The sequence below is a fragment of the Psammomys obesus genome, unplaced genomic scaffold, assembly GCF_907164565.1.
Source record: "Psammomys obesus unplaced genomic scaffold, mPsaObe1.curated_primary_1811, whole genome shotgun sequence".
NCBI lineage: Eukaryota > Metazoa > Chordata > Mammalia > Rodentia > Muridae > Psammomys > Psammomys obesus.
Window position 1 is genome coordinate 2635911 of NW_026596046.1, and position 22410 is coordinate 2658320.

The following is a 22410-nucleotide window of genomic DNA, read 5'->3' on the forward strand; positions in this document are numbered from 1 at the left end:
TATAACTAGTGACACTCCATTGAAAAAAACTTTTAATAATGTCCTTTGCCAGCAAGTATCAATTTTAACGGGTTCTTCATTAGGGGCAGAATTTTGTATCCACTTCCTCTTCTCCATGCTGTAATTTTGTGTGGTTTGAACCTGTGCAGGTCTTATGCATGCTAACAGTCTCTTGGGAGTTCACTGTTTGGATTCTTGACAGAGACAGACAGATACACACACACACACACACACACACACACACACACACACACAAAGAGAGGAGAGAGGGAGAGAATATGACAGAAACAGAGAGAAAGAGAACATTAACTTGTATGGGCAGAGAAGTGGAGAGGGGCTAGGAAGGGAAAAGTATTATCAAAACATATAAAATAAAAAGTCTAAATTTAAAAAAAATAATTTAAGTAAATAAATAATAAAAAGAGCCAGGCAAAGAACTGAGCCTCAGCTCCTAATTAGGCTTCCTGCCTATGGCCAATAGGACAAAGGCAGGGCCACTATTTGGGAAACATAAAAACCAAGCCTCATAGGTACCAAGTGCCCATGAGAAGCTGGAAGGTGGTGATGGGTGTTATGTGTCCAGGCTGAAGGAAGATCCCCAGGCCTAAGGCATCCTCGAAAGCTAGGCCTTTTGTACACAAGTACTTTATTTATAGACCAAATACCAGGCAAAGCAACATGTGGCTCACAGGCCTCTGTGGGCAATGGCAAGCCTCCTCACATAGGAGAGGGGAACCAGCCACACACAACCAACCCACAGGCTGAGTGGGCTGGACAAGACACCATTCCCATGATGGATACTGTTCAGGGGGCTTCTCTTAGCACCGCCCGAGCCTATTAAGGAGGCTGGGTTAGCTAATTCTATGTCCTGGAGCCATTGAATCAGGCCTCTCTAGGGAGGACTTCTAGAGGCAGGAGGTGTAGGGTTGTCCTGTCGTGCTATGTGGAATGATGGCAGACACTAAGTCCAGCTCTTGGTTGTTGAAGTAAAAAACAAAAGAAAAACAAAAATGTTCCCAGGCCATTTTCTGTAGTTGTCTCCTACCAATGAAATGCAGGCTGAGATTCTATAGACCAGGGTAGCCTCACAGATACCTGGTCCTTACTAGGACACATCAGCACCAGACTCCAATGGTCCTCACAGAAGCCCCTGTTGGTCTTCATGTCTCAACAGTCTCCTGCTTATTGAAAGGAACAAAGATGAGTGGAGGCGAGGCCTAGAACAGCACATGGCCTAGGCACACACACTTCACGGGCAGATGTAGGACGTCTCCTGGGAGATGGAGTCCATCCTGTCTATATCTGTTCTAACAGGCCCCAAGCTTTGCTTTCCTACCTACTCCATGGTCTTCAAGACTTCCAAATGTGGTCAATAAATGGTCTTGCCATTGCTTCTCCCAGAATGGTGCCGAGTAGACATCTAAGCAGTAGGCCCTGTGCAGGGGACACGACAGCCCCTAAAGGGGCTCAGAGAGAGAGAAAGAGACAGAGAGAGACAGACAAAGACAGTTCCAGTCACAGGAATAGGACACAGGGACACATGGCGGCAGCATTCTCTGTCCTAGCAAAGGGGCCCCGGGCAGTGCAGAAAGCCAAGGCCACCTCATGCCCCAGAGAGATTCCCCTTCCTCCACCCAGCAAGCAGGATCCGTACAGTGGCAGCATTCTTAGGCATCCTCTGGAGGAATCAGATACAGAGAGAAAGACAGGCCATGTTCTTATTTATAGTCATTCAACACATTCACCTCAGACCACACAGGAAGCATTTTCATGCCAAACACAGTAACGAGAAGACAGGAAAGAGGTAAGAAAGGGTGGTTCAGAGATGAGGAGCCAACCTCAAATGTGCTTCCAGGCTTCCCTTTAGGAAACAATTCTTGCATTTGCAAATGTAGTTGCTGCCCCCAAAAGAAAATGAAATGTTGGGGGAGGGGGGAGGACATGGGGGGCTAAATCTGGCAAAAGCAATTACTTCTGAAAAGAAGAATGCCTACTGAAACCAGAGCAGCCCAGGGAGGCCACAGGTACAGCAACCTGTCATCTGTGTCCTGATGGGCTCCCCTTGCAGCTCATGTCTGTGCACTGACAGTGGAGGCAAGCCTACTTGAGGATTCTACAGAAATATGTGTATGTTTGTACAAACAGGATTTCTGGGCTCTCAGACTGTGAAGGGCTCTCAGGTACAAAACCCACCCTGGCACTTGGAGTCTTCCTGAAGAATGGGCTAACACCCTTGCCCAAGACTCTGGGAAGTACAGTCCAGAGCACACTTAGACTCAGGTTTGTTTCTCTCTGGGTGGAGTCACTTAGCAAGGCAGGCATTGCTGCCTACTGCTATGAAACTGTCCAAAACGACAGACATGGAGGGGCTACTGGACCTCAGCCCACTGTGCCTTATCTTCTGATAAATCAGCTTCTGATAAATTCATCTGCTTCTAATAGATCAGTCCAACTGAATAAATACAATTTGCTGGTACCTGGGAGGTCTTGGTTACCTAGCAACAAATGAGACTCACCTGAGAAGGGGCTGCCACTCCCTAATCTGAGCACAGCTCAGCACTCAGCAAAAAGGTCTCCATAGCAATAAAAAGATGATCGTGGAAGCTTGCAGTTCTTCCTGCTGTAGTTAGGTCCTCCAGAGAAGGCCATGAGGATCTAGGGGCAACACCTAGTGGGCTCCCATGGGCAAAACTGCAAGGCGAGGGGCTGAAGAAATGGCTCAGTGGTTAAGACGGCTGCTCTTACAGACAACTAGGGTCAGTTCCCTACACACACAGTAGCTAACAATTGTCTGTAACTCCAGTCCTAGGGGATCTAAAGCCCTCTTTTGGCCTTCGAAGGTACTGCACTCACATGGTGAACTTACAGACAAAATGCTGACATTAAAACCTTCAGGGAATGAAATTCTGTTTTTTTCCGGCTCAACACACACACACACACACACACACACACACACACACACACACAAATGGGATGGAGGTGGGGATCACCTGGGCACAAACCATTCCTGGCTGCCTGGGTCATTTTCTCATTTGCTCTTCAGAGGTCATCATAACCAAATAGACTGTGCACTGACAGTGGAGGCAAGATCCAGTTGCCCATTTGTATCGCAAGGCCAACGCTCCTTACTAATGAGCCATATTATCTTTGTTTACACAATAAGGCATCACCAAATAGAACATGCTTCTCAGAGCAAAGTGGAGAAACGGGGAAGGGCACCTGTTACCAAACCTGATGACTTGAGTTTGATTTCTGGAACCCACATCGTGGAGAGAGAGAACTGACTCCCTCCGGCTGTCCTCTGACCTTCACATGTATGCTGTGGAATGTGCGTGTATACATGCGCGCACACACAAACAAAATAAGTATATGTAAAAGCAATTTTTAAAAAATGAAACATTGAGTGGCTTTTAAAGAAGGGTGCTAAAACACACCATCTATAAAGCCAAACCTCCCACAGCAGGCCAGGCATAGGGAGACACCAATACCATTGGCCCTTATATATAACTGTTCATACTTTGGGATCCTTTAACACCCTCAATGCAATATTAACAACTCCAGTTGTCTTTCGAACACTGTGAAGTAAATTCTAAAAAGCGAAACAACTAAAACCTGAATTCTGCAAACATCCTTGAAAAGGATTCTATGAAGAGGACCATGTCTAAGTTACACAGAAGGGGGTGGGAATGCATTCTCAGTGGAGGGGACATCAGCAGCCCTCTACCCTGGGACTGGGCCAGGCCCCTTGCTGAGGGCCAGCTGCTGCTCCCTAGTGAAAGCAGACAAGAGTTGGAATGTTTAGACTGTGGAAAGCAATACCAGCACTGATTCTGAAATCAGTACAGCCAATCTGGACATTCCTTTGGGGCTGACATTCCCTGCCACACATGGCAACTCTAACAGGCGTCTTCAGAGTTGCTTTCCTGGAAGGTCCACACCCAGGGTTGGTCCGGAAGATAGGGATAAAGAACCCATAAAACGCTGGGCGTGGTGGCGCACGCCTGTGATCCCAGCATTCAGGGAGGCAGAGGCAGTCGGATCTTTGTGAGTTCGAAGTCAGTTTGTTCTACAATAAAAGTCCAGGACAGCCAAGGCCACACAGAAACCCTGTCTCAAACAAAACAAAACAAAAAGAACAACAAAAACCAAAAGACCCCACAAAACAATTCAGCCCCCCTGGCATGCAGAAACCATGGGACAGGACCCATGAGGCCCTGCATGACCAAGCTGAGAGGACCCTCACTGGATAAACCATTCACCAGGTGACCTAGACCACGGTTACTGGTCAGACAGAAAATGAATGAATCAGCTTTCCTGCATACTCACCCAGCTCCTTGTTGGGGTAGGGGGCTCTAGATAAGGTGACCGACACTTAGGCAGAGCAGAAACCCTGGCAAAAGAGGAGGCCCTGGGAACCTGCTGTTGAGTCCACTCATGGGCTGGCCATTCCCACAGGGATATTCCCATCAACAGCCAGGCATGTGGAGAGCCTGGCCAGGTGCAGCTGGCCCAGCCTGCCAGCAAGAGCAGTTAGAGTCTAACAGCAAACATAATCATCACTGGCATGGCTGAGGTGTAAAACCAGTTCACATCCTAGCCTCTTCCAGGAGGACTGGCTCTGGACAGGAAGGTAGGTGGCCCCGGGGATCCTGAAGCTCCACTTATGGACATCTGAGCACTCCAGAAGAGAAACAGCTCCCAAAATTTTCCATGGAACTTAATCAGCCTCTAAGCCAATAAATCCTGGTGTGGTGTTTATGTAAGCTCTCCCAGCCTCTGGCAGTCAGCCAGTACTCCAAAGCCTACGCTGTGCCAGCTGTCGGCAGTGGGGTGCCCTCTGTGCTGCCCCCACCCTGCCTCACCAACCTAAAAGAAAAAGTCAATGAATCACAGAAATGTTCCTCCTATAAAAGGAATATAAATGTTTATTAAGAAATTACAGGAACCAGGTCAGGCATTTTGCAATCTTAGTCATACTAGCTAATTAAAAAAAAAAAAAAAAAAAATCAAAATAGAAACCCATTTTAGAAACCTGAGACAATGAAAGCTTCTCCAGCCAGAAGCACTTGGAGCCCAGACTCAGCTTGGTTGTCAAGGCAACTCAGTATTTACCTTCGGTTCTACTGTGTAGGAGGACCCTGACTGGGACCAGGAACAGCCAACCAAGCCACCTCCTCCCTGACACCACACAGGATGGGTGCCAGGGTGTTCCCACAGGGTGGAAGGAGGAAGCCACAGTCTCCCCCGTGGATACACACATCTTCCCAGCAGATAGCACAAAGGAGAGGTGCCTACATTCTCCTTCCCTCAGCCCCCTATGGCCCTGTTCCTTGGGGGCTGGGAACCACTGAAGGCAAGTTAGAACCCGCTCGGGTCCAAAGTATAAGGAGGAAATTAAGGGTGGATGTGCCCAGACTATACTCTCTGCTGGATAGCCCATACCCACACTAGATCCTATCCAGGCACCTAGTCTGTGAGGAGGCCTGAAGGAATGGAGAGCAAACTCCCTCCTGTTCAACTACAGCTTCCTCTCTACACCCTGAGGCCAGCCCTGTCTGCACAGCCAACATCAGGCACGTTACTCCCTCTGCCCTGCTCTTTTAGAGCATCAGGCTTGCTGAAGGGTTTGTGGTAGCACAGTAACAAACATTCCTGCTACAGCGAAATAAGATGGCTACAACCTGCTAGACATCTTACGGCTGGCTTCCATCCAAGGGAGCGACTATCCTGTGTGCTTGTTGAATGGCGCACACATGTGCACACGTACACACAAAGGCACGTATGTACACATGTGTATGTGCACATACACACCCACATAAACGCTTTCATCCAAGCTGAGCTCCTCTGGTAACTAGACAAATGAGTTCAAAACACTGGATCATAATTCTGGCTCAAGACCTAGAATTGTAGCTCTTTGAGAGGCTGAGGCAGGAGAACCATGTCAGGCACAGCCTAGGCAACTTAATGAGATCACTGAGGGAGGAAAATAGGTAGGTCTCAGTGGCAAAAGCACTTGCCTAGCATACACAAACCCTGGGGTTGAATCTCTAGTAATAGGACACTACATTATGAGGCCATGTAGAAGACTGGGGAAAGGGAAATAAAGGCTGAAGCTTTTCAAAAGCTAGAATGTGAGCTTAGAGTGATACAATTATTCAAAGCAAAATGCCTATCACTGGGACAGGCCACATTGGAACCTAGTCTTGCAGGCCTGGGAGTTCAGGAAAACCAGCATTCTGACCGCTAATATGGCAGAACCATGCCAGCACAGGGAACACTCTGACTGTTATCTTTGAGAGAGCCACACCCCTCCACAAAGCCTGTCAGTCACAGCCTTGACATATGAGCATTCTGTAAAACTCAGGGCTCATGCAGAAGACTCAGCATGTATCAGGCCAAGTAGCAAACGGGGGAGCTCCGGAAAAGATGATGGCTCAAAGTCCCTGTGTGTCCCACGTGCTGCCATGGGCACACTTCTGTCCCACTGCAACCCTGCTTGGACTGGGAGTCAAAAACAGCACCTCAGAGAAAACCTTCCTGAGAAGGCTACCTCTATGATCCGAGGGACCTAAAGGCCATCTCCCTCTCACAGGTCACTCAGCACACCTGGTGGGAGAGGACCATGGGAGAAACATCACCACTAAGCAAAAAAGGCTGTGAAGTAGGGTGCTGAGTGCAAGAAAAGGGATACAGGCTAGAAAAGCATGGACCAAGACAATGCAGAGCTTGCTAAGGGCTCTTAAGACTACAACCAACTTTACATATGATTGGCCACATGTAATTAACTCACACTCACTATCCTTGTTCAAACAACATGTCTGGGGCTTGTGGTTGGAAGAAGCCCAGGTTCACCCCTGGTACCTACCTCCATGCAGGTTGCAGGCCTGAGTGAAACAAGTGCTTTCAGTAGTTCTCCAGCCAATAGCCTGGAGAGGGGCCTAACTTTTCCTAGAACCCAAGTCAACCTTCTGAGCATACACCTCCAGGCCCCTCCAACAGCACCCAGAGTTTTGTCAATGGGCACAAGTCTCCATCTCCTCTCTCCCAGTGCTTCTTTGCACAACCCTCTTTCCTATTTCCCAAGCCAAGCTCCCTTTGTTCTTTCTCTTCCTCAATCCCGTGTGTGTTTGTATGTGCATGTGCATGTATGGAGTGTAAGTGCACATACACTGGTATCTATGGAGATCCGAGGTGGACTTTGGTTGATACTTTCCACTTTCATTTTTTGAGACAGAGTCTCTCCTTGAACCTGGAGCGCACTGATTCAGCTAGGCTGGCCAGCCAATGAACATCAGGGATCCTCCCATCTCCACTCCCACCTCCAGGCCCCTAGCCGGGAAGTGCTGGGGTTACAGGACCATGCTGCCTCCACAGCTTTTCACACAAGTTCTGGGGATCTGAATTCAGGACCTTCTGCTACGTGGCAGGCACTTACCAAGTGAGACATTTTCCCAGTCCTACTCTCTTTTTTTAGTTATGAACAAGTAGGGCTAAGAGAAGGAATTCATGGAGAAGGACTTCACAGTTGTAGGACACTCCTGCTTTCATCACAGGCCCGACACACACACTGGTATGGCTGAAAAATGACTCTTAGGTGTCCGTAAAACCACCTGCATACCTCAAGAACTTCCCAGAAGACTTGTTCCTTGTAAAGGCTGGACCCTCCCCTACCAAGGATCCTAGTGCCCATGAAGAAGGGCTCATCTGTCCTTGGATCCCACATATGAAACCCCAAGGGCCCCTCAATTCCATAAACCTGGGGATTGCTGCTATGTTCAAAGGTTCTCCTCACTGTAGGAAGAGAGCTAGAAGGGATAAGGACCACATACCCACAAAGGTTAACTGCTGGCTCTCCAAAGAGCAAAAAGGCAGCCCTGTCTTGGGCTCCAACTTGGTATGTGCTAGCAACTTAGATGAGCAACCTGTGTGAAGTCTCTGGCTGCTGCCAAACTTTCTTCCATAGGAGACCAACCAGTGCCAAAACTATACCTTTAGAAGCTTCCTCAAAACAGGAACCCAAGGAAGGCACTGAGCCATTGACTCTTTGGCCAGTGCCTTTTTTACTTGGAGATCAAATAGAGCCTCACTCAAGCCATGCTACACACTGAGCCACACCAAGCCTTCCTGAGTCCCATATCTTACAAAGCTCTTCCATGATGCACCCTGGGTCTGGCTCCAAGAAGATAAGCCTGCCCTGCCCCCCACACCCCTATGGCAGCAGTACAAGGACATTTAATCTAGGGTTTCAAGCCTCAGAGCTTTTCTGAGCAGGTCACCTTGGGACAGACTGGCCAATGGCCACGGAGTGTGGCCAAGTTCCTGGTTAGCAAGTGTTTTTGTGTGATGAAGTTCAAAAAATGAGAACAATAAACAGATGCCCAACCCCAACCCCAACCCCAGGAAAAAAATTCTCTGGAAGTATGTTCTTGGTTTGGTTTGTTTAGAACAATGCTGCAAAGGAGAGGCTTGTCTGGCCCATGGTACCATGCTCCAATTCTACCAAATGAGCATGTATAACATACACACACACATACACAGAGTGCTCATAGCCAGCCCTTCATCAGGAGTGACACTGCAACGATAGAAGACACAACAGCCAGCCACTACAAGTTAGAGACAACTGGGCACAGACACCAGTACTCAGGAGGAGCTTGAGTTCAGGGCAAGCCCAGGCTAAACAGCAAGACCCCATCTCAAAAAAACAAAAACAAAAACAAATGGGGACTGATTGGGTAGATGAACACCTCTTTACCACAGTCCTACTACTTCCAAATGAGGGAACCCTGTGCCTCCTCCAAGTGCAACACTCATAAAAAGCTCATCTATAGTTGAGGGCTGTGGGTGGACCCTAAAATATAACTCAGAAGTAGAAAGCAGAATGTCCATATAGCCACCATACTCCAGCTCCAGCTCTAAATGCCTGGCTCAGACGCTACATTTACATGTGTCTTGGGGTTTCTGTTCTAATTCAACACCACAACCAAGGCAACTTTTAGAAGAATGAGTTTACTTTGGATTGCCATTTCCAGAGGATTAGGCTCCAAAATGGTAGATACTGAAGATAGCAGACATGGTGGCTGGAGCTGGAAGTTGAGTGCTAAGGGCTCACACCTCAAACCATAAGCAGGAAGCCAAGAAAGCAAACTCAAAATGGTGCCAGTCTTTAAACTCTCAAGGCCCACCCCCAGTGACATACTTCCCTAGCAAGGCCACACATCTGTAAAAGTAAGTCTCCCAAACTGGTATTAACTAGGGACCAGTTATTCAAATGCCAGAGAGTATGGGGGGGGGGGGTGTCATTCATCATTCAAATTTCACAACACGTGTACATGTATGTGTGTTTACATGTATATAGACAAACACTCAAGGAATAAAGGCAGAGCTTTTGCTTCAGTGATCATCATTCCAGCTTCCAACAAGTACCTTATATCCAATCCATTCCTGCCAAGGAGAATCAAAAGTTGAGGTTCAAGTCCCCATTACACTGGCCTAAAACAATGGCTGCAGCCTTCTACACTCTGTGCCTAGAGACTGGATGGCAGCTGCATTATTGCCCCAATCTTGCTCATAGAGCATAGCCAACTCCTAAACTTCCAAGGCAGAGGGATGCTTATTTCTACTTTAAAGGGAAGCTGACTTCTTGAGAAAAATCCCATCTAGGGCTGAAAAACAAATACAAGCAAAAGAAAGCCCACAGACTCAGTTGGCACATGGGGGGGCTCTTATCTGAAAGCAGGTAAGAGTCTCACCGGGACCTTATAGGTGCTGGTGACAGCAACCACCCAGACACAAGAGCAAGACAGGTGAGGGTACAGGAGGTCTGGCCAAGAATGGCCATAAATGCACCTAGCGGCACTTTCACTGTGAGCAACGCTCTGGTGCATTTGCTTGGGGAGGGGCGGTGTCTAAAGTTCCCTCAGGATACTCTTTTGACTTTAAAAGGCATCAAAAACAGAGACTCCAAACATCATACACTTGCTCCATCAAGGACGTTAAAAGATGATAAGCCAAGCGGGGTATGCAAGGGCATAAGCACAAGGCATGTGGCCAGGCTCAGGGCACCAGCCCATGGGGCTGTTATTATTTAGAAAAATACGTCCCTGTATAGTGGGGACTCAACAAGCACCATCTTACCCATGCGATCCAGCTAGCTGACATCTTCTCCCTGACAGAGATGCCCAACATTACCAGGGACATGTTGGTCAACCTTTTTTGTTTTGTTTTTTGAGACAGGGTTTCTCTGTGTAGCCCTGGCTGTCTTGGAACTCTGATTTGTAAGACCATGCTGACCTTGAACTCAGAGACCCACCTGCCTCTGCCTCCTAAATGCTAGGATTAAAGGCATATGACGCCACTGCCCTGCTGATCAAATTTCTTAAAGCTCTATGTGTGAAGAATAAAATCAGTCAGTGAGATCTTCTCAAGACAAGTAGGCTCCCTTAACTGGGGGCTCCCTCCCTCCTTCCTCCACTCCCCCCCCCTTCTCTTTTGGTTTCCTGAGACAAGCTTTCTCTGCTGTGTAGCCTTAGCTGTCTTGGACTCTGTAAACCAGGCTAGCCTCAAACTCACAAAGGCCTCCGCCTCCTCTGCTGGGATTAAAGGCGTGCACCCGACTGAGCTCCATTTCTAAAATGTCAACTGTCTCAAGTTGAAGAGATGGTTCAGTTGTTTTAAAAGCACTTGTTCCTCTTGCAGAAGACCTGGCTTCAGTCCCCTGAACATACATGATGCCTCACAGTCAGTAACTCCAGTTCCAGAGGATCTGATGCCCTCTTCTGACTTCCTTGGGTACCAGGGACGCACATGGTACACAACAAACATTCAAGCAAAACACTCATACACTCAGAAAAATCTAAAAAAAAAAAAAAAAAATTCTCTTAAACATCAACTTCTCAAATGGCCAGAAGATACACTGTTCTAGATTTGAGGCAGCCAAGGACAAAGCGTGTTGCCTAGATAGATCCTGTGTGGAAACTTTGGTACTCTTTAGAGAAACTAAATACAGACATCACTGATAATGTTTAAAAAGCCTAGAGAAGATGGATTAAGAGAGCAGAGTATGGCACAGTATCAACGGCTCAGTCTGTGAAGACCACTCGAAGCTCGCTGCCCTACCCCTAAGCACTGGGAGCATTCAAATGTGGGGGAGGGCACGAGTGCCTTGCTTAGCTGTGTCACACAGAAGCTGGTCCAAAAAGAGGGGCAAAGGAGCACATGGTGGGTAGGAATGCCCAAACTCAGAAGCATGTAGCCCAGTGCAAACCCTAGATGTGCCCTCACCTGTGGTGTGGGCATTTGTTAACTCACATGAACCTCGTTTGAAATAAGTTATTTCATTTCAATGGAGTTGCGCACTCCTGAAATGAGGTTGGCCAAAAGATACTGCCACCCTTGGCTACTTGGGAAGATCTTGCCTTGGCAAAAAGTAAAAAGTCCTGTTATGCAGCTCAGTGACAGAATGCTTGCGTGGCATGCCTACCCAGCTTTGATCCCCAGTACCACAAACACAAACAATCCCTATACCCTAGGGTCCTTCTGAAGAAGTACAAAGATGCCTAACATCCAGGATGTAGCATGGGAGTGTCAGACGTGTGGCTGAGAACTGACCCTATCGTGCTAGATCAATGAATGGTTCTCAATCTGAGGGGTCGTGACCTCTACAGGTCACATATCAGATTTTTGCATAACAGATATTTACACTGCTATTCGTAACAGTCACAAAAATGCAGTTATCAAGTAGCAATGAAGTAATTTTTATGGTTGGGGGTCACCACAACATGAGGAACTGATGAAATTAAAGGGTTGTAGCATTACGAAGGTTGAAAAGCACTACTCTAGAAGTTTTCAAGAACCATTTCAACTGCCTTCCTAAAGTACAAACTGGATACACTTCGATGCACTGGTATCTGAGAATCTCTGTGAGGAATAGTGGTTTGCACAGGGTCTCTAATGCAGCCTCCGGGACTGTTGAAAGCAGAGATGACGTGCCCCTCCACGCACATCCAAGCACTTGTTCCTTGCTTTCTTGGGGTATGTATTTAAATGTACACACATACACAAGCATGTTTGCAAGTAACTTACTGCCTGTTTCCTCCCTCGCCTTTAACAGCTCTGGGAAATAATTTACCTTGTTCCCTTCCTTTTGCTTCATCTAAGAAGCAAATAACGACAGGATAAAGGTTATGTCAAGATAAAGGTTATGTAGCAGCAGGAGCAATCGGGAAGAACCTGGGGGTAGAAAGGCTGTCACGAGTTCATTCTGATGCCTGCACAGCAAGGTCCCTCTCTGGAGGACTCCCTAGCACTGTGCACCCCAGGTCCAAGGACTCTTCTGAAGTGAGCCCTAGCCTGTGACTTACTCTTGCCTGTCAGCACACCCCAGGCCCCAGTCAGGCAAGTGGCCTCTGTGCAGAGAGGCACAGCTAACTGACACAGGGACTGAACACTGAGTGAGTACTTCCAAGGGCCTGAAAAAGCCAGAGCTAAGGAAGCCAGGAGAGCAGGCATGGAGCTTGTGGAAATGAGCCTGAATGGAACAGTCCAACATGGTTCTGGATTCTAAAGCTCTCTCCTACGCAAGCAAAAGAAGAACTAAAAACTCTTGGGAGACAGTGGTGACCCAGCAGGTCTCCCCCTCCACCCATGCTCTATAATCAGTTTGTAGACCACTTGAGTTCGGTCACCACCAGGTCTCTACAGAATCACCAGCTCCTCTGCATCAAACAGTCACCTACCAGCTAGAGACCTCAGAACCTGCTGCCCAGCTGTGCTTTCAGTGGATGACAGGAGGTCACAAAAGTCATGGCCTGGGCATATAATTGACCATACCACAGAACACTCACACCACAAAATATAGTACAGTCTCCTTTAAGGAAACGCATGGAACAAGCCCTGCAGAGGATCCTACTCGTGCACTTCTTAAATGCCAGTGTGGCCGTACAGGTAGGTACGCACACATGTGAACCCAGAGGAGGCTGGGAGAGAGGTGCACAGTGCAAGGAGCAATGGGTAGCTGGGAGACAGCTCTCTGTGCTACTTGTAAAGGTTCAAAAGAGACCACTCACACTGTGGGGACTGAGACAGAGCTGGGAGCCATTGGTGTAGGCGTGTTTCTGGACAAACGGCTACCAGTCAAGGAGCTTGCCTCTGCCCTGGGTGGAAGAAGTCCTGCCCAAGCCGATAGGCTGCCCTCCTGACAACTGTGTCAGAGAGTGCCTACCTACTAGTGAGAAGAGGGGCCAGCAGCATCTTGGGTCTGACTTCGGCGTGCACACTGGGGAGAGGAGGCCGAAGACACATTGTCTAAGAGTCTCATGCAGAATCAAATCCCTGCTTAGTGGGGAAGGACACGTTTTCAGCTAACCACCCCCCCCCCCCCCCCCCCCCCCCCCCCCCCCCAGACACACCCCCGGAACCGCCCACAGTGGCCCTTTCCCCCCCCCCCCCCCCCCCCGTCCCAAGCAGGAGTGACCACAAGCCTCACTCCCGGCTGCTAGGGAAGAACAATGCCCAACGCTGCGTTTACCTTCCTCAGTATGCACCCAGAGCAACCAAGCAGCCCAGCCCAGGCAGCACAAAAAGAAAAATATTGGTTCTACATACTAGAATGATAACAGCAGAAAATCATTTTTGAAAACACCTCTTTATGGGAAAAGGAGACAGTAGGAATCTATTCCGGGCATCTGTGAAGACTGAGTGACCCACCATTCCACAGCAAGCCCACTGGCCAGGCAGGGCTCTCCAGATGCAGGCCAGCCTGCGTTCAATGGGGTAAGCTTTCTGAGGGTCACCACATTTCCACCTCAAATGCCCCAGCCTCTCAACCAACTTGCTCCACCAAAAGTAAGGTTAGCAAATTCCCCAAATTCGGGCTGAGAGGTCCCAATTAAATAGACAAGTGGCTTGTGCTGTGGCATTTCTTTGTTCTGTGCATTTGCTATAACACTGACTACTGAAATGTCCACAGGACTACTAGGGAAGGAAGGGTCATTACCTTGCAGCTAAGCAAGCTCTTTGCAAACAGCGGTTTAGGCAGAGCGCCTTCATACCAGAGGAAAGCCCTGGCTAGGAACCCTTGCCCTTCCCAAAGGCACTAAACATACAGCACCCCACCCCCGGCTTTTTCACTATGGTTTGGTGGCAGGTGGTCGGAGCACCTGCCACCAAACCACAGTGTGTTGCTGGCTACCTTGTTGGCTAAAGTGGTGAAAAAAATCATTCCTGCCACACAACTCTTATTCTCAAGGGAGTATTCCGGTAGAGTAGATGTGGCAAGGCCTCTCAGTCAGCCACTGTCCCGTTGTGACTGAAAACCAAACCACAGCCACCCCAGAGCCCTGAGCCCAGGCGGATGTCCTGAGGGGTGAATTCACTCCCTGCGGCCACCTTGCTGGATTCGCCCAACAAATTCCGTTTCCCTTATGAATTTGAGTTATTTAAGCCCTGCAAGGTCTGGCAATGGCTTCCCAGATCAGAGGCTGAACCAGACTCCACCCAGAGGCAGGCATGAGAGATGTGCAACTCTCGTCATCAGACTCACCTGGGTACCAAATAAAACGCAGCCTAGACATCTACAGATGTCCAAACCCCGCTCCCAAGAAGGCCTGGAATCTTACAGCCACCCCGGAGGTGCAGACTCCCTCCATCTATCACGCACGGACAGCGGCACCCGTGTCACCTACTCTTAAAACAGAACACATAGCACACTATACGGCACTCAAAAGAAGGCCAGCTCTATCCTCTTCTACCTCCTCTGAGTTTCCTGGCGCTCCGATGAGAACGGCTCCCTTTCCACTACGGAAGATGCGGTCCCCAGCGCCCCCAAACGTTTTCTAAACGCCAACCGAGACTGAGAGGCGGAGCGAGCCAACAAGGAAAACGTCTTGGTCCCAACCCGCCCACGACGTCCAGCCCCTCCCCTCAGGCAAGCCCTGTGCATTTCACAAGCTCGGCTACCGGGTGTTTCAAGTGGGAAACCACGGGGAAATATTCTGCCTCAAGATTTCTCAATCCGATAGTTGCTCGCCGAACACCCCCGCCCCCACCAAGCACTCTTGGTTCCATCAGGTTCTGAACCAAACTCTGTTCCTCCCCCACGGCCACACCCACCCCGGCAGCCGCTCTCCCTAGCAGAACTGGGAACCCCACCCACCTCCTGGGCTCACACACCACTAATTTTGACTCCAAACGCCTGGAGATGACCCAGCTCCGCTCACGAATCACCTGCCACGTGGTTCGAGCGGCCACAGTGAAGAGCTGGGACCCCTGGCCTCTGTGGGAAAAGTTCTCCTGAGACCCCCTGGCCTAGACGTCGGCGGAGCTCGGGCACGCCCCATTATGACTATACCAGCAGAAAGAAAGGCCTTGAGCTCTAGTCTCCGCGGCTTCAGTGTCTTGTGCTTTTTGGTGAGACACTTTTAACTGTTTTAGCAACAAAAAAAAGAACAGACCTTGGTAACAAAGTAACGGAATTAAGTGTTTTTGTTGTGAACTTGCCTCAAAGCTGTAAAAAGAGTTAACTGTTACAGAAGTTTCCCTGAGTCCGAAGGAAATAAAAACTCAACGTGTGCACCCTCCTGTTAAAACGAAAAATAAAGGGGGGAGGACTTCCACACTCGAATCAACTACCAAGAGTCCGGCCGAGCGCTGCGAAGCGGTGCCCGGGAACTACAGAAGCGAGTGACCCTGAGCCACCCCGGGTTTCAGGTTCCTGGTACACAGCTGCCACCTGCCCTCACCCTGCCCAGGAGTAGGTGAGAGTTGGACCAGAAGAGGCAGCGAACGAAGCACGCCTTTCTAGAGAAAGTGCCGCCCGGCAGCGCAGCCCGCTGCGGCCGGGCGCGCCCCCGCCGGCCGGATGGGCTGGGGCTCCCACAAAGAGCCGCGGGTGGGGAGCAAGGCCTGGAACCGCCCCCCGCGTCCGCCAGCGCCGCCGCTGGGTCGGGCTGCGACAAATTAAACCTTAGAGCGCTGGAAAAATTACAGGAAGAGGAGAGCGAAGAATGTGCCGAGTGGCTGTAGCGAGCCCTGTCCCCGCGTGAACTTCGCCCGCCCCGGCGGCCCCTCCCCCGCCGGAGCGCGCCCGGAGGACCGGGGAGGAGGATGGCCAGGCTCCAGCTCCGGGAGCACCACCGCCCCAATTGGGAAGCGCCGGCCGCCCCCCAGCCACCTCCAGAGCACCTGCCCGCGCCGCCCGCAGCCCCGATGACGACATCTACCCCCGCGGCCCCGCCCCAAGAGCCGGGAGGGGGCGTGCCCGATGGGGGCGCGGTCGCCGAGAGGGCGCCGGCTCCGAGCGTCCCGGCCAGCGTCACGCGAGGCCGGAGCGCCAGGGCAGGGGCGCGGCCGCGGTCGCCCTCCGCTCGCGGCTCCCCGCCCCCGGCCCCGGCCCCGGCCCCGGCCCCTCTCGCTCTGGGCCGGGAGCTCTGGGGGCGTGGCCGGCCCCGAGCAGTCCCTAGTCCGCGCGTTCGCGGCGTCCGGGACGCCCCACTGACCTGTGTGAGTTCTCAGGTGCGCCTTGAGGTGCGAAGATTTCCCGTAAACTTTCTCACAGCCCGCGTAGTGGCACTTGTGCTTCCTCTGCGGGGACTCGAGGTCCGCGCGATTCCGGCCCCGCCGACCCCTTTGTCTGAGGCCGGGCTCGCCGCTCCCCGCGGGGCCCGGTTCTGGCTCCAGTACCGCCTCGGGCTCGCTCCACGCCGGGCTGGGGGGCGCGGCCGGCGCGCCTGCTTGTCCCGGGGAGGCGGGCTCCGCTGGACCGGGCGGCGGAGCAGGGGGCGCGGGCGGCAGGCGGCAGGGGGTCCTCGCCTTGCGCGCGGCAGCCCCCTCTCTGCGTTCCACGGGGGCGGGCGCCGGCGCCTGCTGGTTGAGGTCCGCTAGGATCCGCGCCACCACGAAGAGCGAGGCGCTGTCCTTGCCGTCGCGGCGCTCGTCAACGCGGGGCAGTGTGGGGGCGGCGGCAGCGGCGGCGGCGGCGGCGGCCGCGCCCTCGGGCCGGGGCTCAGGCCCTTCCCGCGGCTCGTGCACGACCGCGCGGCTGGACATGGACACGAGGCACTCGGCGGCAAAGTGGTCCACATAGGCGGCGGCTGCCATGCTGCGGGCTAGGACGCGCGGTGCTCTCGCCGGAGTCGTCAGCGGCGCATCCGCACCCACGGCCTCGGGAGAGCGGCGGGGGGCGGGGGCGCGGCGCGCCCTCTTCTCCGGCTGGGCTGGGCTAGGCTGGGCGCGCAGCCGCTTCTGCCGTCACCCGCGCGGCTCCGCGTCCCCCTGGCCGGGCACTGAAGGGTGAGCGCATGGGGGGCTCCAACGAGGAGGGTCCGCGTGCGGCGTCAGAGCCGGCCTATCTTAAGGATATTGAGCGGCGACGTTAGGCACGACCCCTGCTAGTGGCGGTCGCAGTTCCACCGTGCATTGTGGCAGGCGGGACAGCCTCCGTGCGCGCCGCGGCTCGGTGTGGGCGGACCGGCCCCGGGGGTGGGCGGGGCCGGGGCCACATCTGGACCCGACGTCAGCCCCCAGCCACATCCTGGCGGCGCAGGTTACAGGCGGCAGCGGCCGCAGGGAGCAGCGCGCACGAAGGGGGCGGGGAGCCTGGAGCGCGCACCGGAGGGACGGCGCGGTCGCGCGCCCACGCCTTGGGAGGGGCGTGGCCAACGGCAGGCGCGAACGCCATTGGCTCTTGAGTACTTTATCCAGCCAATCGGGGCATCTAGAGGGCCCTAGTGGCCGCGGGACCTGCGCGCGCCAATGGGCGTGCCCCTTGGCCTGCAGGAGGAGGGGCGGAAATCGGAGCCGGGCGCGGGGCACGCTGACGCATGACGTCCGAGGGTGGCGGGCCACGGTGTAGCGGCGCAGGGCTAGGGAGCGTGCCTCCCGCAGCGGGAACCCCGCTGGGCCTTTCCAAGCCAGAGCTTTTGTGCACCGGCAGCTGTGGGTTGGCGTGAGGATGGCAACGCTGGGGAGGGCACCCTGTGGTCGCTCCGCCCGCTGGGAGTGCGGGCGAGGTAGCGTATCCGTCCAGGCGGGACCTAAACGGCCGACCTCGCCTACGGGCGGGACACTGCCGCGCCTCACCCCATCGCCAAGGAGTTCTCGGATAGCCGGGCTTGCATTGCAGTCTCCACACTGCCTCTGTGGAGCTCCGGTCCTCGGCGCAGCCCTAGCGAAAGCCAAGTCACCGTCGGTGCCGCCCCGCCCCCGCGCGGCCGCACTGTCCTTGAGCCTATGCTAACCTGGCTGGTGCAGGGCCCACCACTGCCAGTGCTGAGAGTGTGAGCTACGTGCTGGGTCTGCCGTCGCGGCTGTTCAGGGAACGCGGGGCCTCTTCCTCCCCCTTCCTGCCCCAGGCCTGCTGCCAACTTCTCCAGGCCGCCCCTCTCCCACCGCGGTCGTGGAGGCTTCAAACACCACCAGCTGCGAGGACCCCGCCCAGGGCGTCCCACCCATTCACTGTCTGGGCCTCTGAAGGAAATGCTCCGCTGAGCCCCGCCGGGCCTTCCAACCAGGCCACCTTGCTAGACACACGCGTTCATATTCTTTCTCTCCGAAAACACTAGGCTATCGTCAGAGAAACCATAGCTTCTTACTGCCTTTGAAACAATCTTAACACAACCAGGACTCTGGCCGCAGCTGACCTCTGACCTGTGGAAATAGGGGGGCAGCAGCCTCTGCTTTTCATTGTGGGTGATGCCTTGAAACACGTCAGCCACCAACAAGTCAGGGAGAGCACCAGATGGTCCATCCTAGTGGAGTAAAGCAGGGGCAGTCACTGGCAAAATTAAGAGCCTTGGTTCTGACTTCAGAACCAAATTAAATGGGAGTGTAGAATAGAAAAGACAGGCTTCTGATAATCAGGAGAAACTGAGCAATTTGGAACTTTCAGTTGTGAATCTTAGTTGAGCACCCCTGAGTTTCCTCACCTTTGGGCTGCCATCTCCTGGAGAAGCTGGATCAGGCTTTGTAGGAGGGTCTTGACATGGCAGAAAATAGTCATCTTTGTTCCAGGCAGATTGTGTTGATGACATTTAAGAGACTGTCCTGACCAAGTGGTGACTCAGAATGTTCCTCTGTTCCCACCACATGCCACACACAGACAGTCATTTCATTGGGAAAGAGCTGGCCCCTATACAACCTTTCTGGCCATGGCATTCCTTCCTGGCCCTCTGCAGCTAGGGGTCTGGGTGAGGCTGGGTGGATGCGGATTCTACAGTCTTTTGGAGCTATCCTCCTTGTGGGCTCTGCCTGCACTATGACAAGGTGACTAGCACATCACTATTCTAGGTACCTGACTCCTACATTATAGCTGTCTATGACAGCCTGAGTCAATGGATTCTTGTCCTGAGATGGCCCATTCAAGCCTTCCTTCTGATGGTGTTCTCCCAAAGGGTTTCCTCTGTGCCCGGGTGCATTTTATATTCAGGAGTCCTCACCGTGAATCATATGGAAAGAGTTCACTCATCAGGTACTTAATATTTGGGGGTCTCAAGCCTGGCCTTGTCACAAGCCCCAGATGGACCAAGTAGGAGCCAAGTGAGCCATGAAGAGATTAATGATGGGTGAGGCTTTTGGCTGAGGGTGGTAGTCATGTCTACTTTAACTTGGAGTCTGAAACAACCTCAACTCTAAGACAGAAATGCACAAGGACAGGGGCAGGAGAGGAAGCAGCAACAGCCTGGAAAGCTAAAGAGTGCCTATAAACCCAAGGAAATGAAAGCCTGATATAGGAAAGTTCTCCCCCAAGGTTCACAAATCATGGCACTGGGAACTTCTGGACATGGAAGGGAAAGGGACTTGAAATAACAATGGTTAGCCAGGCCGTGGTGACGCACGCCTTTGATCCTAGCGCTTGGGAGGCAGAGGCAGGTGGATCTCTATGAGTTCGAGGCAAGCCTGGTCTACAAATCTAGTCTAGGACAGCTAAGGCTACACAGAGAAACCCTGTCTCAAAAAAACTGAAGAAAGAAAGAAAAGGAAAAAAAGAGATAACAATGGTTGCACAGTCTGTTCTCAGAGATGCTCAGATAGGATGTCAGCCCTGTGCAGTCTCACAGTTGCTCCTTCGTCTTCCCCAGCAGAGACTGTATGTTTGTAAAGGAGATAAAGACCTGTCCTGAAAGAGAGTGACAGAGGCAGTGGCAGGACCCTGGGATCAGGGGCAAGTACTCACCTGCCTGGTGAGTAAGAGACCCTTTCAGGGATTTCATGGCTCAGGGAGCCTGGAGACTAGGAGAGGCTTTTGGGCTGAGCAAGCTAGGCCAAGTGGAAGAAGGATCTGCACATTTTGACATTCTTAGCTGCTCGGGTGTCCAGTTTGCACAATACAGAGAAGGCCACAGTAAAAGGTTCCACTTGACACAGAACTTTTTCTAATCCATCTCAGCCCTTCCCAGGCAAGGGCTGAGGTAGCTGAGCTGACCTGACACATCAAGAAAGCCTGCATCAGGAGATAACAAAGCCACGGTAGGTTTTTAAAATGTGTTTGTTTTAAAGTAAGTTGTAGGAAACAAGCCATGTAGAGAGAGGTAAACATCAACAAAACTACCAATAATATTGAGAGGGAAATTTAAAATGATACCACAGTCTAGAAAGGGAAAATATGTGTGAAGAAATATCCAGGAGCTCTAGGAGCTTTAGAAGAAAGTAGCAAGCATATAAATGACAGAGTGTTCAGTGACAAGACTGGAGAAAACTTTAACCAGAAAGAATACACAACAGCATAAAATAGAAAAGAGAAGAAGATTAATGATAATTAAAGAATCAACCAGAAAGTGCTTTAGTCCATTAATAGGAACCCTGACATGGTAGCTAGAGAAAATTAACTGATGAATTAGTCCAAGGAAAGTCTTGACAATCAGAGACCATGTGTTGGGAGGGCCATGGAGAGGGAGGGTGTGAGAGAAGATGCCCATGCTGTATCTTATTGCTCTTGAATTTCTGACTATCAGGGAAAGTGGTCTGATGTTAGTCACAGTTCACTTACGAACTGGAGTCAGAACAATGGACTTCTCCCAGCTGGGGTGGTTGCTAGGGTCAGAGAAACAGATTTGGGAATGCTAAAGGAAAACTACCGTAGCCTTCACCCAGCCAGGGAGCCACGCATAGGCATGTACCAGCAGGGATACATTCTGGGAAATGTCTCCTTAGGCAGTTACATTGCTGTGAGCATTGCATAGTGTGCTCATGCAAGCCTGAGTGTTGTGTGCTGGTTAACCCCAAGCTGTGCGGTATGTTTTTACCGTGAAGATACACAGAAAACATGAATTAACACTTCTTCACCATCTTTTGGATAACTGTACCCCAAAACTGTGTCACTCTGTGTACTGTTGGGATACGATGAAGCTAGAGATCTATAGGATAGGGCCTAATATGCCATGTCATTGGGGTATGTCCTTGAAGAGATAGAAACCCTGGACCTTCTTCAACTTTCATCCTTGCTTCACTGTTGCCACTGCTCTGGGACTGAAATCCACAAAACTGTGAGCCAAAATAACTATTTTCTGTTTTAAACTCCCAGGTTTTATGCTATAGCAACAGCTAACACACTATTTTACTATCTTCAAGTGGGCCTGTATACTAAATGATAAGAATAACAGGCATCGGGCTTGTCTGCGCTGTGCTATTAAATGACTGGCAGCACAGTAGGTTTGTCTGTGCCAGCACGCATATAAGTAACTCATTGGTCTGTGATCATTACCATATTTAGCACACTGGAGGTGATAGGAGTCTAGGGGATTCCTTTTAGGGATCACGGTGATGTATGTTGTCTGTAACTGACAGAAACTTCATTACACAGCCTCACTACAATTTTAGATACAAGAGGTTTCAAAAAGTGTCCTTCCCTTTATGGGGAAATGGATCCTTTCTCATGATAGGAGCTACCTGGGGTCATGAGTTACCAAAAGGAAGAGGACAAGAAAAGGGGCATCTGAAGCCTAGCGTGGTATCTCACACCTTTAATCTCAGCACTCCGGAGACAGAGGCAGGCAGATCTCTGTGACTTCAAAGCTCTACAAAGGGAATCCAGGACAGCCAGGGCTGCTACACAGAGAAACCCTGTCTCAAAAAAAAAAAAAAAGAAAAAGAAAAAAAAGAAAGAAAGAAAGAAAAGAAAAAGGGCATATGTGAAAGTGAAGGGTGATCCAGGAAGCAGGGTACTGGACATAGGATAGAGGGGAGAGGAAGTCCCAGCCAAGAGCTGCCCTCATGCTTGCTCAAGAGCTTGGAGTGGCAGTATCCTCCTCCATCAGTCAGAAGGGGCTGGCTGTGCTGCAGATCTTTGTTTCTGGCGCACTGCACATCCATCATGAGATGCCTATGATCAGCAGGTGGATGGGAGCAGCCTCTGTCTGCAGTGTGCTGGTTGCCATGGCAGAGGGAAAGGGAGAATGTTAACCTTACAGTGTTACTTAC

The 22410-nt window shown here is 51.4% G+C and overlaps 1 protein-coding gene across 1 annotated transcript in view; it reads right to left on the reverse strand.

The window, feature by feature from the left end:
- Positions 1 to 17465, reverse strand: part of Klf13 (KLF transcription factor 13) — a 51115-nt gene extending 33650 nt beyond the window's left edge. Inside the window, exon 1 of the mRNA XM_055623225.1 lies at positions 16494 to 17465. Coding sequence (XP_055479200.1) covers positions 16494 to 17094 — 601 coding nt within the window. The 5' untranslated portion in view covers positions 17095 to 17465. The remainder of the gene's footprint in view (positions 1 to 16493) is intronic.
- Positions 17466 to 22410: the final 4945 nt, after the last annotated feature.